Source organism: Sceloporus undulatus, chromosome 5 (assembly GCF_019175285.1).
Source record: "Sceloporus undulatus isolate JIND9_A2432 ecotype Alabama chromosome 5, SceUnd_v1.1, whole genome shotgun sequence".
In the NCBI taxonomy this organism is placed as follows: domain Eukaryota; kingdom Metazoa; phylum Chordata; class Lepidosauria; order Squamata; family Phrynosomatidae; genus Sceloporus; species Sceloporus undulatus.
Window position 1 is genome coordinate 3,865,625 of NC_056526.1, and position 15,108 is coordinate 3,880,732.

The 15,108-nt window shown below is 44.8% G+C and overlaps 1 protein-coding gene across 1 annotated transcript in view; it reads right to left on the bottom strand.

Moving 5' to 3' along the window:
- UBE2H (ubiquitin conjugating enzyme E2 H) overlaps nt 1-14,800 on the bottom strand; it is a 66,969-nt gene extending 52,169 nt beyond the window's left edge. The window contains exon 1 of the mRNA XM_042467166.1: nt 14,425-14,800. Within this exon, the coding sequence (XP_042323100.1) occupies nt 14,425-14,477 (53 nt within the window). The 5' untranslated portion in view covers nt 14,478-14,800. The remainder of the gene's footprint in view (nt 1-14,424) is intronic.
- Between the last annotated feature and the right edge of the window lie 308 nt (nt 14,801-15,108).

The following is a 15,108-nucleotide window of genomic DNA, read 5'->3' on the forward strand; positions in this document are numbered from 1 at the left end:
CGTAAATGAATTTCATGTTTAGACTTGGGTTTCCACTTCTGAGATATCTATGTACCTATATGTAAATACAGACATCCCAAAGTCCTAAACATTTCTGGTTGCAAGCATTTCTCATAAGGAAGACTCAACCTGTACAATGACATGACTCACTGGAAAAGCTACCAATGCACAAAAAGTGGAAGGCAGTAGACAAAGAGAATATCACATTAGAAGGTGGATTGATTCAGTCAAGGAAGCCACAGCTGCCCTTAGTTTGTAGACCTAAGCAGAACAACAGATGCCTGGGGCTCATGGCATTCTCCCATTCATAGACCCGTAGTCAAAGTTGATGGGATGGCAAACAACAACACATCCCACCTTTCCTCCCGTAAGAAACAGGCATCCCAAAGTACAAACCCAGTACAGATTAAAAACTACTGTATGCAAAAATATTATTCATTCATATATTCATATATCCTATATCAGCACACACATATATGTGATATACCATCACAAATATATCACCAAATACCAACCTCAAATCAATCCTTCTGATAGCATGGATCCAAGCTATCTACAGGTCATAACCAGTACAAGTGACTATCCCCTGAGCTATTTAAATTCCCATTTGGTTTTGCAGTTTTGGGAACCCACACACTGACATATGGCAGCAGGCCCTTAAATCCCATGCTCTCAGTGTGTCTCACACAGCTTTCAGGCTACAGACCATTTTTTTTCCTGTCAGCTCTTTTCAGGCCCATTCTCTATTCTGCCCAACCAAGTCAATCCACTGCATTATTCAGAATATTATCATTACCTGCTCACCTTTTTGACTAGGGTTGTGAGAACTTTAACACAACTCCCCCAAGAAATTCGTTCTCCTCTCCACTTTGGAATTCTTCAGCTACTATGCAACAGTGTAGAAATGCCATTGTCTGGTCTTCGGTGCCATAGGAGACCAAAGATTACTAACAACAGAATGAACACTGTCATCTGAAAAACCTTTCTATGCACCAGCTTACTTCTCAGAGAACCCTCGTAAGTTGCAGAGGATTCTCCCCTTATGTGAACTAAGAACCTCATCAAAACCTGACTACCGCTGCATACTGCATGGGTGAGAATCAATTATGGTGGGTAGGATATATTTCTACCAGAGGAGCACCTCTGCCATTTGTGAACTTGCTGATGAGCTCCAAAATAAGACTGAGAGGAATTGCAAGGTTCCCTTGGAATTAAAAATCCACTTGTCTAAAAGAATACATCAAAGGATGCTATACCCATTAAGACTACAAACCTAACTTCCATTTTGTGGTTCAAGAAATGTCACTACCTACCAGGTGATAGGAAACCAAGGCTACCATCACATGCTGTACAGCGGGCTTATACAATCTTTCCTGGCTCTGCCAGCCACATCTAGGTGTCATATGGGGTTTAGAGTCTCAACCCCTCTGCCCTCTACACCTCTCAATGTGCTAACACAGGGGGATGTAAACCAAGGAGATGTAATCAGAAAAAGATTCCACCTCAACCTTCGGAAGAACTCCCTGACACTGAGAGCTGTCCTCTGGGGTATTAGCTACTTCTCCTAATTTGGTGTCATCTCCAAATTTGATAAGTATACCCCCAATTCTGTCATCCAAGTCATTGATAAAGATGTTGGAATCTCCTTTGGAGGTCTTGAAACAGAGGCTGGAGGGCCATCTGTTGGGGGTGCTTTCATTGTGAGTTCTTGCATGGCAGAATGGGGTTGTTTTAGATGGCCCTTGTGGTTTCCTCCAACTCTACAATTCTATGATCCCTCCCTCATAAGCTGAGATATGGGGATCACGGGATGGTGGCAGATGAAAACACTCTCCTGTACCCAAGTCATTGAATTTTAACTGGAAGGGATTGCAAGGTCCATCAAGTTCAACCCCCTGCCATGCAAGAATACACAGCTAAAGCATCTCTGAGAGCAGTGGCATCACTAGGGGGTACAAGGGTGCATACCACACTAGATGGCACCTGAAGAGGGCTGACACCTGGGCCTCCCTATCACCTTCTCCAGTGCCTTGTCTCTCTTGGATGAGGGAGCTATGGCACCCAAGAAGGAGGGACAGCACATGCCAATTCCATCCTCGCTAGCTGCCTCACTAATAATAATAATAAAATATTTATTTATATCCTGCTTCTCCTTTTCAAGGATCTAGGCGGGTAACAACAATCCAATACTGTATAACAATTTCACAAGCAATGATAAAATATTACTTAATCCCCTTAACCCTCCCTCCTTCTGCTAAAATTACAAGTAAAACCTCAAAAACTGCAATAACAATACCAGTATCACTTAATACACACAGCTGCAGGAAACTGCAGCTAAGATTTGACAGGCACTTGCCTGCCTGTCCTCCTACCCCCCCTTGCAGGCCTGGGTGGGCATCTGAGCGGGTGGCAGGCAACCCAGGAAGGGGGGCAGGTGAATCAGATGAGGGGAGAGGGGAAGCGCAGCCCGCAATCCCTTCAAGGCAGCCACACTGGGTGACACCAACACTAGGGACTCCACTGCCTGAAAGATGGGCATCCAACCTCTCTTTAAAGCTGTTTGAATATGGAGAGTTCACCACCATTTGAGGCAATCTGCTCCACTGTTGAGGAGTTCTTACACTAAATAAGTTCTTCCTAATGTTTAGGAGGAATCCTTTACAGTATTTTCTAATTTGAACTGGCTCTTGTTCTAGTGCCTGGAACAGCAGAACAAAAACTCACTCCATGACCTTCAGAGTTTGCCCCTGCTACTGGTGTCAGGATCGACAGAAAACTACAATCTTGGAAGCCAGGAACCAATATTCCTTGCACGGAGAAAAACCAAGAGGCTCAGGATGAGCACCCTGCTGGAGAGGAACCTCTCTTAAGACATCTGATGATGACAGTCAGTGTCCAGGCCCAACTTGAGAATTAAAAATGCATAGCAAGACTGACAAATGAAAATATGGGATGATCTTGCTAGTTTTCAACTAAAGAAATTAGGATATTGGCACTTTTGTATTTTGAGATTACCATTCCAAGTCCCAAACTATGTCTTACTTACGAACTTGAGATGTGGAACCTTCTCCCAAGACTGCTCTCTAACCCTTCAAGTGAGCCAATTCCAACTGCTTTTTTAAAAAAATGCATTTTATATATCTTTGAAATCCAATTAACACATTAATTGCACTATAACTGAATATCTACTTTTAGCTGTACCAGTTAATGAAACTGAATCCACACACAAACAAGCTCTTATTAGAAGACAGATCAAAATGAAAAGGTTGCAGAGGCCTTGTATTGCATGCTGTTCTCAGCCAATTCGTGTTAGGCTGCTCCAGCCCCAAATCACCATTTTAATGATATTATAAGTAGATGCAGCACTCTTTCAAGTCTGGGTTACAAGACTAAGCTTCAATGGGATACGCATTCAAACTGACAAAGCAACAATGAGACAGTGAATTTAAAATCAAAGCCAAGCCCCCCTTCCATACAAGCGAGGAACCTAGCACAGGCTAGTTAAGTTTATTTCTGAAAGCAGCAAGGTGGAATCCTGGAAAGCTATCATTTATGCACAGCTGATACAGGTATCACATTAGCAATCAATCAGCATGCTCAAGCAACTCATTAATTGCAGATTAAAAATATGAATTTTTAATCAGAGCTGCCCCTCTGTGAAATGGTGTTCCCTGCTTATATTGTTGTAAGCAGACTGTTCCTCACTACATAGGTTTGCCACATTATATTTGATTTGCCCATGTTTAGTCAAAACTAGTGGGAAAGTAATTTAAGTTAAACACACAATGAAAAATAGAACTTTATTTTATTTTAATTTTTGGCTATAAGGCAATCTATAAGCCTCATTAATTGGCTAGTAGTCCCATATATATAACTGTGTATTTCATAATCATTTTCAACACTTTGTGTTCACAATGGCTATTTTCACTTACAATTCTTTAGGATTTTCTGCAGCTACAGATTAAAGTGGCTATTTTTTCTGCAAAAAAGAACAAGACTGGATTGCAAAGCATGAGTCAATAAGACTGGGAGTTAAGGGAAGTACTGTATCTTGTGTGACAACCAACTAAAACACCACACAAGGTGGAGAGAGGAAATCTGAACATTGATTCTGAACATCACAACAGTGATGAAGCCTTCAAAGGACACTTCACACACAGGACCTTTCTCCCTGCTCCCCAACCCCAATCATAAGAAAAGAAAAAGTACACATGATATTGCATTTCAACAAGATTCTAAGTTTGCGCTTCAATTAAGGATTTGTAACAATTGAGACAAATTCTGTTTCAGTCAAATATACTTGATTCAATAGCTTGTTTGTCTGTCCAACCCTTCAGCATCCCTTTCATGCTAGCGTCTTTAATTACATTTTCAAAGCAGAAAGGCTGTTTATAAATCATACCAAAGAGCTTTAAATCTCCTTTCCCCACTAACTGCTAAGTAAATCAGGGAGGGGCAACTGGGTGGGAGCCAGGAACCAATTCCTCTTCCCCAAGGACTGCATTCCCTCCATAACATGCCTCAATGACAGTTTTCCTCTGCACCTCTCAAAATGGTGACAGAAACTGATGGGCTGTTGCTTCCTGTCATTGTTTTGAGAGAGACTGCAATGAAAAACTGATGCATTTGGTAGTAGTGCAGTTCTTGGTACTTAAAGGGTCATTTTTTATTTGTATGCCAAGTTTTATTTATTTACTTACTTTCATACCTTTGAATACTTTCTCCATGGTCTGGGATAGAAAATTACCTCCAAATTGGACCAACTTAAAAAAAAAAAGTATTTGGAGCTGATGTGGGGGCTTCTGTAACCACAAATGTGTGGCCTGGGGTATTACAACCCCTGGGCATAACTTTGCACACCCCTGATATAAATACCTGAAGAACTGGTCATGAGCAGGAAATTAATGGTTGCTGTATGCTGAAGTTAAATGGATATGGGGTACATTTTGTGTTTAATGCTTTAGAACTGTATATTTAATTTCACTAAGTACATTCTATGATTCTTCTACTCTGTGTATGTCTTCAAATTGTTTCTGATTTATGGCAATCCTAAAATGAATCTATCATGGGATTTTCTTGGCAAGATTTGTTCAGAAGCGGTTTGCCTTCACATCAACTCCGAATTATGACACCCTTCCCCTATGGTTTTCTAGCAAGATTTGTTCAGAGGAGGTATGCCATTGCCTTCCACTAAGGCTGAGAGTGTGTGACCTGCCCAAGGTCACTCAGTGGGTTTCATAGCCAAGCTGGGAAACAATCCCTGGTCTCCAGAGTTATAGTCCAACACTCAAACCACCACACTAGGCTGGCTCTCTGTACTGCTTTTTAAATTCTGCTACAAACCAGTGAGAGTTAAAAAAATAGATATCCAAAAATAACTAGGATTGGGGAGCATCAAGCTGGATTTGGTTTGCTGCTTTCAATTTTGAATCCTGTTACCTTCTCGCCTCACAATATTGCTGAGGATAAATTGGAGAAGAACAAACATGATATACATCACATTGGGTTCCTTCAAGAAAAGGACAAACATGCCTTTACCGAAGATGAAGAAGCCACCAATTTTCATGGTGAAGATTCTATGGCAATTCAGCTGAGGCTGGAAACATACCTTCCTAGGGAGCACCTTATATCCAGTGGTATTTCAAAGCAAAATTCACTGCTGGAACTATTGCTGTTTGACTAGCATGTCTGTGCTACTTGTGGGGCCTCAAGCCTATTTGTACAGCCACTGAAGAACTCCATAGGTGGCATTCTTGCCCCTTTTTTGCCTGCTCCAGCCCTATGGCACCTCATCAAATGCCCAGTGACAATGTGGAACTCTCTCCCTCTCGTACCTTCTGGCATCTGTTCTCAGTAGACATGTAGAAAGGGGGATGAAAAGAATGGTGAAAATAATTCCTAAGTGGACCTTGGTAAATGCACTGCTTCCTGAAACCAGGAAGGACCAGAACTGAGAAGAATCCTCCTTCTACATAGGAAGAGCACATCAGACATATTTAAATCCTGGCCCTGCCTTTTGGGACCAAGTAGAAGAGCAAGCCAGTCTAAGATACCTTGCTCTATTAATGAAGAAATCCTATGCTTACTCCTATCTTCATGTTACAGAAGGGAATGCTAATATTCAGAAATTGTGACATGTCCAGTGTTAGACGACAAGGCAAAACAGCAGAGATGAGCCCAGGGTTCCCATCATTCAGTTCTTTATCACCAGCTTCCAAATGGGTACTATTCTGGAACTTGACTTTCTTACTAACACACCCTATGTCTGTGAGAGAGACTTCCCCAGCTTCCAGTGGCAATCCTCACCTTGTTTCCCTATTCAAAGCTCTTTCTCAAGTGTCCACTTCACCATGGCCTGATCTTTTGGCAGAGGTACTGGCTTTATTAAAAGATAGAAAGATTATTCAAAGATAGATTACAGTGTTTGTTTTTTTAAACTTTTTAAAAGTAATTGACAATCTGGACACATTTCCACTTGTTGCAGAAATACTGGAACAAATCCTGTATCAGTGCCAGAAGATCAACATGGCCCAATTGTCTTGTATTAAAAACAAAACAAACACTGCCCAACCCCCAGAAAGAGAATAAAAATCAATGAAAGAAAACAGATCTCAAGATAGAACAGGTTCAGAGGGCAATATTTGAGAAACACTGCTCCTATGACCCATGAGACTTTCAACCCCATGCATCAAATTGTTGCACAGTAATTTATAGCACTATTTCATTTGAAATGTGGTGCTGGAGAAGAGTACTAAGGATTCTGTGGACAGCCAAAAAAGACAATAAATCAAGCCAGAAATCTCCCTGAAAGCCAAGATGATGAAGCTGAGGCTGTCGTACTTTGGCCACATCATGAGAAGGTAGGACTTATTTAAAAATAGAATGATGTTGGGAAAAGTAGAGGGATGCAAAACGAGAGGAAGGCCACATGCTAGCTGGTCGGATTCTATAAAGGATCACAGAATCATAGAGTTGGAAGAGACCGCAAGGGCCATCCAGTCCAACCCCCTGCCATGCAGGAAATCTAAATCAAAACATACTCGACAGATGGCCATCCAGCCTCTGTTTGAAGATCTTCAAGGAAAGAGACTCCACCACTCTCCGAGGGAGTGTGTTCCATTGTCGAACAGCCTTTACTGTCAGGAAGTTCCTCCTAATGTTGAGGTGGACTCTCTTTTCCTGCAGCTTGCTTCCATTGTTCTGGGTCCTGTTCTCTGGAGCAGCAGAAAACAAGTTACTCCCTCCTCAATATGACATCCCTTCAAATATTTAAAGAGGGCTATCATATGACCCCTTCTCTTCTCCAGGCTAAACATACCCAGCTCCTTTAGTCATTCCTCATAGAGCATAGTTTCTAGAACCTTCACCATTTTAGTCGCCCTCCTTTAGACACGCTCCAGTTTCTCAACGTCCTTTTTAAATTGTGGTGTCCAGAACTAGACACAATATTCCAGGTGGGGCCTGACCAGAACAGAATAGAGTGGCACTATTACTTCCCTTGATCTAGATACTATACTTCTATTGATGCAGCCTAAAATTGCATTGGCCTTGTTAGCTACTGCATCGCACTGTTGACTCATGTTCAATTTGTGGTCTACTTGAACTCCTAGATCCCTTTCACACATATAACTCTCGTTCAGCCAGGTGTCCCCCATCCTATATCTGTGCATTTCATTTTTCTGCCCTAAGTGCAGTACCTTACATTTCTCTGTGTTGAAATTTATTTTGTTAGATTTGGCCCAGCTTTCTAATCCATTAAGGTCATTTTGAATTTTGATCCTGTCCTCTGGAGTATTAGCTATTCCTCCTAATTTGGTGTCATCTGCAAATTTGATAAGTATTCCCCCAATTCTGTCATCCAGGTCATTGATAAAAGATGTTGAATAACACTGGGCCCAGGACAGAGCCCTGTGGGACCCCACTGGTCACTTCCCTCCAGGATGAAAAGGAGCCATTGTTGAGCACCCTTTGGGTTCGGCCGGTCAACCAATTACAGATCCATGTAACAGTTACGTTGTCTAGCCCACATTTCACTAGCTTGTCTGCAAGAATATCATGGGGAACCCTGTCAAAAGCCTTACTGAAATCAAGATATACTATAGCCACAGTATTCCCACCAGGAGGTCTCTGGTATGAATTTACAGGACCCAAACAGATCAGTGGATGTTAGAGAGTCTTGAGATGTCTCATCTACAGGGTCGCCATGAGTCAAGATCAAATTGAGGGCAAAGACAACAATTTATAACCAAACTTTAATTGCAAATTCATTGGGGCAGAGGGAGCCCATCCCTGACATTTAGGCTAGCCTTTAAGATTAACATGATTTAGAATTAACAAGTGCATCCTTCCGCTGGCAGGGAACTTTTCCTTCCCATCTTGCACCATGCACACCCTTGACCCAGCATAGACTGTCCTACTCACAATTGCCAAAGCCTTCCAAACAAGTCCCCCCAACACTTCCCAGCCCCCATGCTCCTGTACATAAACACATGCTTGTCACACACTCCATCAGCTGTTTGGGTAGCTCCGCCTAAGCTTCAGTTTCCGGGTAGTAACAGAACAGCCAATGAGCTGGCTTGCAGGGCCTGCCCAAAGGCCTTTAGCCTCCAAAGACTTTTCCAAAACAAGCCGTCCTGGGTCCTTCCGGAGCAAGGAGAGGGAATCCAAGTGCCAGGCAAAGGGAGGGAAGGGGGGGATTTCTCTACTCATTAGCCGCCGGGAACCAAATGCCATTTCCCCAAACCTCTTCACAAAGTGGGGGTGGAGGTGGTGGAGAACTTAAAACTTCAAGGTCTAAGTTCACTGATGCCTATTATAAGGACACCCCTGCCAAAGTCAGAAAGACATTGGTGTTTCTTTGTTTTAAACTAATGATTAACTCTGCAACACAAGAAAGAAACCTGAGAAAAAGACAGCCAAATAAATAAACCAACCAAGGGTTGCAATTCCCCAACTCAGGTTGAAATACAAAGACAGACACACATACACACATAAAGAGAGAGATTCTCATTTCTTTCAAAGCTTTGCACAATGTTTAGAGAAGCGTCCAAAAAAGCAACTGAGATGACTCAGAGTTTCAGATCACTGTCATGCAATTGCCAAGATGAGGTTTGCTTCCAACTAGACAAGCGAACAAGTTACCCATGTAATACGAGAGGTTGGCCAACCAACCTCTCCCTTTTTGAGTTGCACAGATGTGTGTGCACAGAAAGCACAAGCCATGTTGAGAGAGTAAAAATAGGAAGGTGGTGGGAAGCTACGCCACCAACCATCCCACCAAACCTGTCAGAGAAGGAAAGAGACAACTCTGCACACTTTCCACGGGGCCATGTCCTCATTCCCCACCCACACCTTGTCCCAAAGTTAGGTACAGGCTCACAGGCTGCAAATGAAGGTTACACAGGGGAGGTACTAACTGACAAAGCAGGAAACGCTGCCATGAGCAACAGAGAAAGCACAGAACCTGAGAACACAAAACAAAAAAATACTGCGGTTCCTCCACATCTGCTGGGTTAGGGGTGAAGGACCCATGTGAACGTAAAAAAATCGCAAACAAAGAAACACTAATAATAATAATAATAATAATAATAATAATACATTTTATTTATAGACCGCTATTCCGCTATGATCATTACCCTTTTTACCTAACAGAACACCTCTCTAGGACTCTCCAGGTCTTCCAGTGCAACTCTATGGTCAACATCTGCCAGATGTTGACCATGAAATCATGCTAGAGGACCTACAAATGCCTAGAGAATTGTTTTCTCTAAGAACATCTGTGTTCTCCAGCATAACTCTATGATCAACTTCTGGCAGAGTTCAGCTGGAGGATCTAGAGATTCCTAGAGGGAACCTATTAATCAAAACCACAAATAATGAAATCACAAAAGTCAAAGCTGCAAATGTGGAGCGCCAATTGTATATATACGACAGCTCTTCTGCTTGGTAGCCACCAGAAACAATCCACTTCTTCATACAAAAAATGTTCTATCCACAACTTCATATAAAACCAAGGCTGCTATTCTGGACATACTTACTAGGACATAAACCCCACTAAAAACCAATGGGACTTGCTAGCAAACAGTGGTTAGTATCACAGTAGCAGAGATCTGAGTACCCAACAGCCAGCGTGGCATAGTGGTTTGAGTGCTGGATTGTGACCCTGGAGGCCAGGGTTCGATTCCCAGCTCAGTCATGATACCCCCTGGGTGACATTAGGCAAGTCCCACTCTCTTAGCCTCAGGGATAGGCAATGGCAAACCTCCTCTGAACAAATCTTGCCAAGAAAACCCATGATAGGTTCACCGTAAGTCAGAAATGATTTGAAGACATACAACAACAACAACAACAACAACAACGCAAACAGTGGACTTCCTAGCAAACAATGGTTGGTGTCACTGTAGCTGAGATCCATGTACCCAAAACACTGACTGTACAGGCACAAATGCAAGCTGGGAACACCAGAGAACAACAACAACAAAAATGCAGTTTGGTCATCACATCCACACAAACTTTTCATACAGGAGAAAAGTGGTCTGACAATAAATGATAATAAAAGGTTTAGAATGAGGCTTTGTTTTTAGCTGTTTTGTTTCTTCTGATCTACAGGGGAAAAGAGATCAGCAGCTAGTCATGAACTGAAGAAGAATGCCACACTATTTGCTTTTTTCCTGCCAGATAACATGTTATACACACCAACCAATCCTGAGCCCAATGAAGTCATGTATGTATTTTAACAAAACCCTGCTCTTTGTCTCCTAAAATGCTATTGCAGGAACCAAGTGAACAGAAAGTGGGGGAGGGCAGAAGGGAGAAAGGATAGACTAGGTCACAGTGGGGCCTCATCTTGGCATAATCCAGCTGTCTTTTCACAATTTGTATGTAATGAGAATCTACACACACACACACACTTACACTTTTTGATCACTGAACCTGCTGGAGTCCTAACCCTCCCTCAAACCAGGAGAAAATTGCCATCAAATAAAAGTTTGCATTTGAAGGAGGCTATGACATGCATATGGCAACTCAAGCCAGGGATAAAAATAGCTTTGATTCCAGAGCAGTCATGAGCCACTTCCTATTTGTTAAAAACATTTTAAAAGAGAGTATGAAGCAGAGGTTGTTGTAATTTTCAACAGATACAGACCGGTGGTTAAGGAGGAGGTTAGAAACTCACCATGCACTGTCACCGTTGGCTGTAATAATTCCTCCCCAGCAGGCCTAATCTAAGCAAGTTTGTTTATCTCTGGAAACGAAATGCCATTTGTAACCCCTTCGCCCCTCGACAGGGTTAATTCCTCCTCCATTAAATACTCCTGGGGGAGGTTAACATGTTCAATAAACATCTCCAAATGCATTTCAAGTGGCTGTGTCACCCCCAACCATGCCTTCGCTTCCCTCCCCACCACCATCACCTGACAAACATAACTATTAATAAAACAATTCTATAAGCAAATTCATGGCGAGATTTCTGAAGCCTGACTCTTCAAATATATAGACACAGAGACATGCAGACATAGGCATTAGGTGAACATCCCAGGAGGGGCAAGAGAAAATGTAAATTGAAAAACAAGGATAGATCCTCATAAAAAAAAAAGTAAAGGGGAAAATCTACATGGAACTCAAGTGTTACATAAACAAAATCGGCAGCCAGAGGAGAGGAAAGGAAAAGAGAGGGGACACATTTCTGTCGTTTTGGTCTTCTTCCCCCTCCCTCAGCCCCACTTAAATGAATTTGGTTATCCAGATCCCCACCCCCCACCCCACATTAAATTCCTCTCCCCCCTTTGCTGGCATGAGAAGCTTCCTGAACAACAGACTAGAACTAAACTGAGTCAATAGTAACACATCCCCAGAAGCTGATCACAAGATTGTAACTGTCAACAACCAAGTCTCCCCCTGAACATGGCCAATGCTTCCCCCCCACACAGCTAAGTATGGGCCCAATGCACCCCACTCTACAAAGCCGCTTCTATTCATTCTGGTTTGGAGGGGAGAGGGAAGAGCAACCGTGGGGTTGTGTGGGGTGTTGTGATTCCAGGACCACCACAAAGCCTGAAATGGGGTGCACTCAGTCTGGGCACAAATAGAGACAGTCCCCCCGCACTTCCAACACACACAAAACCATGGATATTGTCCAAGTAAAATCTGTTTTTTACTCCCTTCACCGAGACACGGAGGGTTATTTATAGATGGCAAATAAGGAGGGTTCCCCTGTTTACCCCCCAGAAAACCTGGCTTTGGAAACAGGCCTCTGACACAGAAAGGAGGGCTATGCTCCCCACAAGTCAGTTATTTTGCAAGGAGGGGGTGCTGACTGTGGACATCTGATTGTGTAAGCGGGGCCCATTATTTGCTCAGACATGAAGGGGGCTGGTTTAAAGGGGGACCTCTGCCATTTCTAAAGCAAGGGAGGCGGATGGGGAAATGAAAACCTGTTTTGGAGATGTCTATATTTGGGGGAAAGAAGGGGGAGGCTGGGATTCGTAAGGAGGCAGAACCTTGTTTGTACAAAGCTGAAGGGAAAATGTCTTCCATTTCCTGCTTTTGGGGGGGGGGGGGTTACTTGTTCTCCTAAGGCGTCTCTTTCTTAAAACTGTAAATGAACCTTTCTGTGCCTGAAAATGTAGGTCTTTTCTATATATCTACAGGGAGGGAGGGTGGATATTTTTGTTCTTTGCAGACCTAGGTTGTCCCACCTTTCTTTCTTTCGTTCTTTCTTTCTTTGAGTCTGTGGCTCCTTTCCAAAATGCCTTAACAGGAGTCGCTGCTCTTCCGCCCCAATTAGTTAAATCCTGATAAATAAAATCCACCTGGAGTTGGTGAAAATCATTACTCTCTACCAGAGTTGAAAGCCTCCCCCCCCCCAAATCCACCCAAACCATCCTGTCCTAGCATTTTACTTTTCACCCCATATTTTGGAAAAGGTCTTTTCTTTCTAAACCTAGAAAAACAAACAAGAATAAAGGCACCACCATTATTGGGGGGGGGGGGAGAGAAGGAGGACAAACAGACAAAAAGGAGTCTCCCCTCAAGGAAGTGGTGCATGTCAATACAGGGGGCTTCTTCACCTGGGGGTCTCCAGAGAAGTTCCCCTCCTCAGATGAGGGAGGAGGCTGACCCCACAGAACTGGGACATGTCAACAGAGGGGGCTTCTTCACCTGGGGAGTCCCTAGAGAGTCTCCTACCTCCACAGAACTAAAACATGTCAATAGAAGAGGCTTCCTCACCTGGGGAGTCTCTAGAGGAGAGGTCCCCCCCCACAGATGCGGGGAGAGACTCACCCCATAAAACTGAAGCATGCCAATAAAGGGGGCTTCCTCACCTGTGGGTCTCTCAAAGAGAGGTTCTCCCTAGAACTGAAATATGTCAATAAAGGGGACTTCCTCACCTGGGGGTCTCTAAAGGAGAGGTTCCTCCCTTAGATTGGGTGGGAGGTTAACCCCATAAAAATGGAACATGTGTCAACAAAGGGAACTTCCTCCCCTGGAAGGGGGGGTGCTCTCTAGAAAATAGCAATAGAGGGGGCTCCCTCACCAGGGGAAGGGTCTCCAAAGGAGTGGTGCCCCCCTCAAATGTGGGGAAGGCTAACCACCAATAACATTGGACCATGTCCCCTCCTCCCCACCGCCATGGAAGTCGAGCGTATCAATAGAGGGCCTACTCACCTGGGAAGGGGATCTCTAGAGGAAAAGCTCCCCCCAACTAGAGACCCCCAGGTGAAGAAGCCTCTTCTATTGATTTACTCCAGTTCTATGGGGGGTTCCTCCTTTTTGTCTCTTCCCCCCAAAAGTCTTCCTTTATACCCTAACTGCCCCCCATTTCTTGAACCCCTCTTTTTCTTTCTCCCCAGATATCCCAATTTAGGGAGAGGGGGGTGTTCCTAAGGCATGTCAATGGAGCATATCAATAATGCACTTGGGGTGCATCTCTAAAGGAGAGGGTCCCCCCAACTAGAGACCCCTAAGTGGAGAAGGCCCCTCTATTGCTATACTCCTGTTCTATGGGGTGGGTGGGTCTCCTTTTTGTCTCCCACCCAGGTGAGGAAGCCATCGTCTAGTCTTAGTGGGGGGTCACCCCCACATCTAAGGGGGCCAGCTCTTCTAAAATCTCTACCCTCATTGCTCTCTCAAAGGGGGTCCCCATTTCTTGACCCCTCTTCTGTGGGGGGGGGGGTCCTTTTTGTCTCCCTCCAAGCAAGTGAGGAAGAAATGGTCCTGTTTTATTGGGGGTCAGCTCCACATCTGAGGGGGGCACCTCTCCTAAAGTCTTCCATGCCCTTTCAAAGGGGGTCCCCCCATTTCCTGAACCCCTCTTTTTCTTCCTCCACAGACATCCCAATTTGGGGGTGAAGGAGGGTTCCTGGGCCCCATTTCCCCCATGCCCCCCTCAAAAGAAAAAAGAAGGCCTGCAGGTAAGGATACAGCTTGACCACGTCGGTGTCCATCCGCCTCTTGCCAGGGCTGGGGGAGGACATGGCGCCCCCCCGGCCGGCGGAGTCTGAGGCGGCCTCCCTTCTCCTGTCAGGACCCCTTTGGCGATGGGGAGGGACGGGGGCTCCCAGGAGGGGGCTCCCAGCCCCGCTGACTGCGCCTGCGCGGAGGCCGGCCGGCCTTCTTCCTGCCTCCCCCCTCAATCCCTCCGCGGCCTCTCCTTCCTCCTCCCCTCCAAGAGCAGGCCCTTCCTTCCTTCCCCCTCCGCCTTTGCTGCTCCCTGGCCCCGCTCTGCTCCCTGCGCCCTCCCGCTCCCCAGTCGCTGCTTCGCTGGCTGCCTCAGCTCTTCTGCCTGCCTCTCTCTCGCTCCCTCTGAACCCCTGACGTCACCCACAGTGACCTCACTCCCCAGGCCTCCTCTTATTGGTCCGCGCAGGGAGCGACGCCGCACAGGCCACGCCCCTTAGGCCACGCCCACAGACCCGAAGTCCCGTGGCATGCCGGGAGTTGTATTCCTCGCTCTCTGAGGGGAACAGGGACAAGGGGAGATAAGGGGAGGGATAAGGGACAGAGGCCTTGGTTGGTAGAGTAATAACCCTCCATGGAAGCACTGTTAGGGCCTTCTTCGTAGTGTAACGTCCGAGACTTCGGCCTCTTGAGTGTTTTGACTGAGTC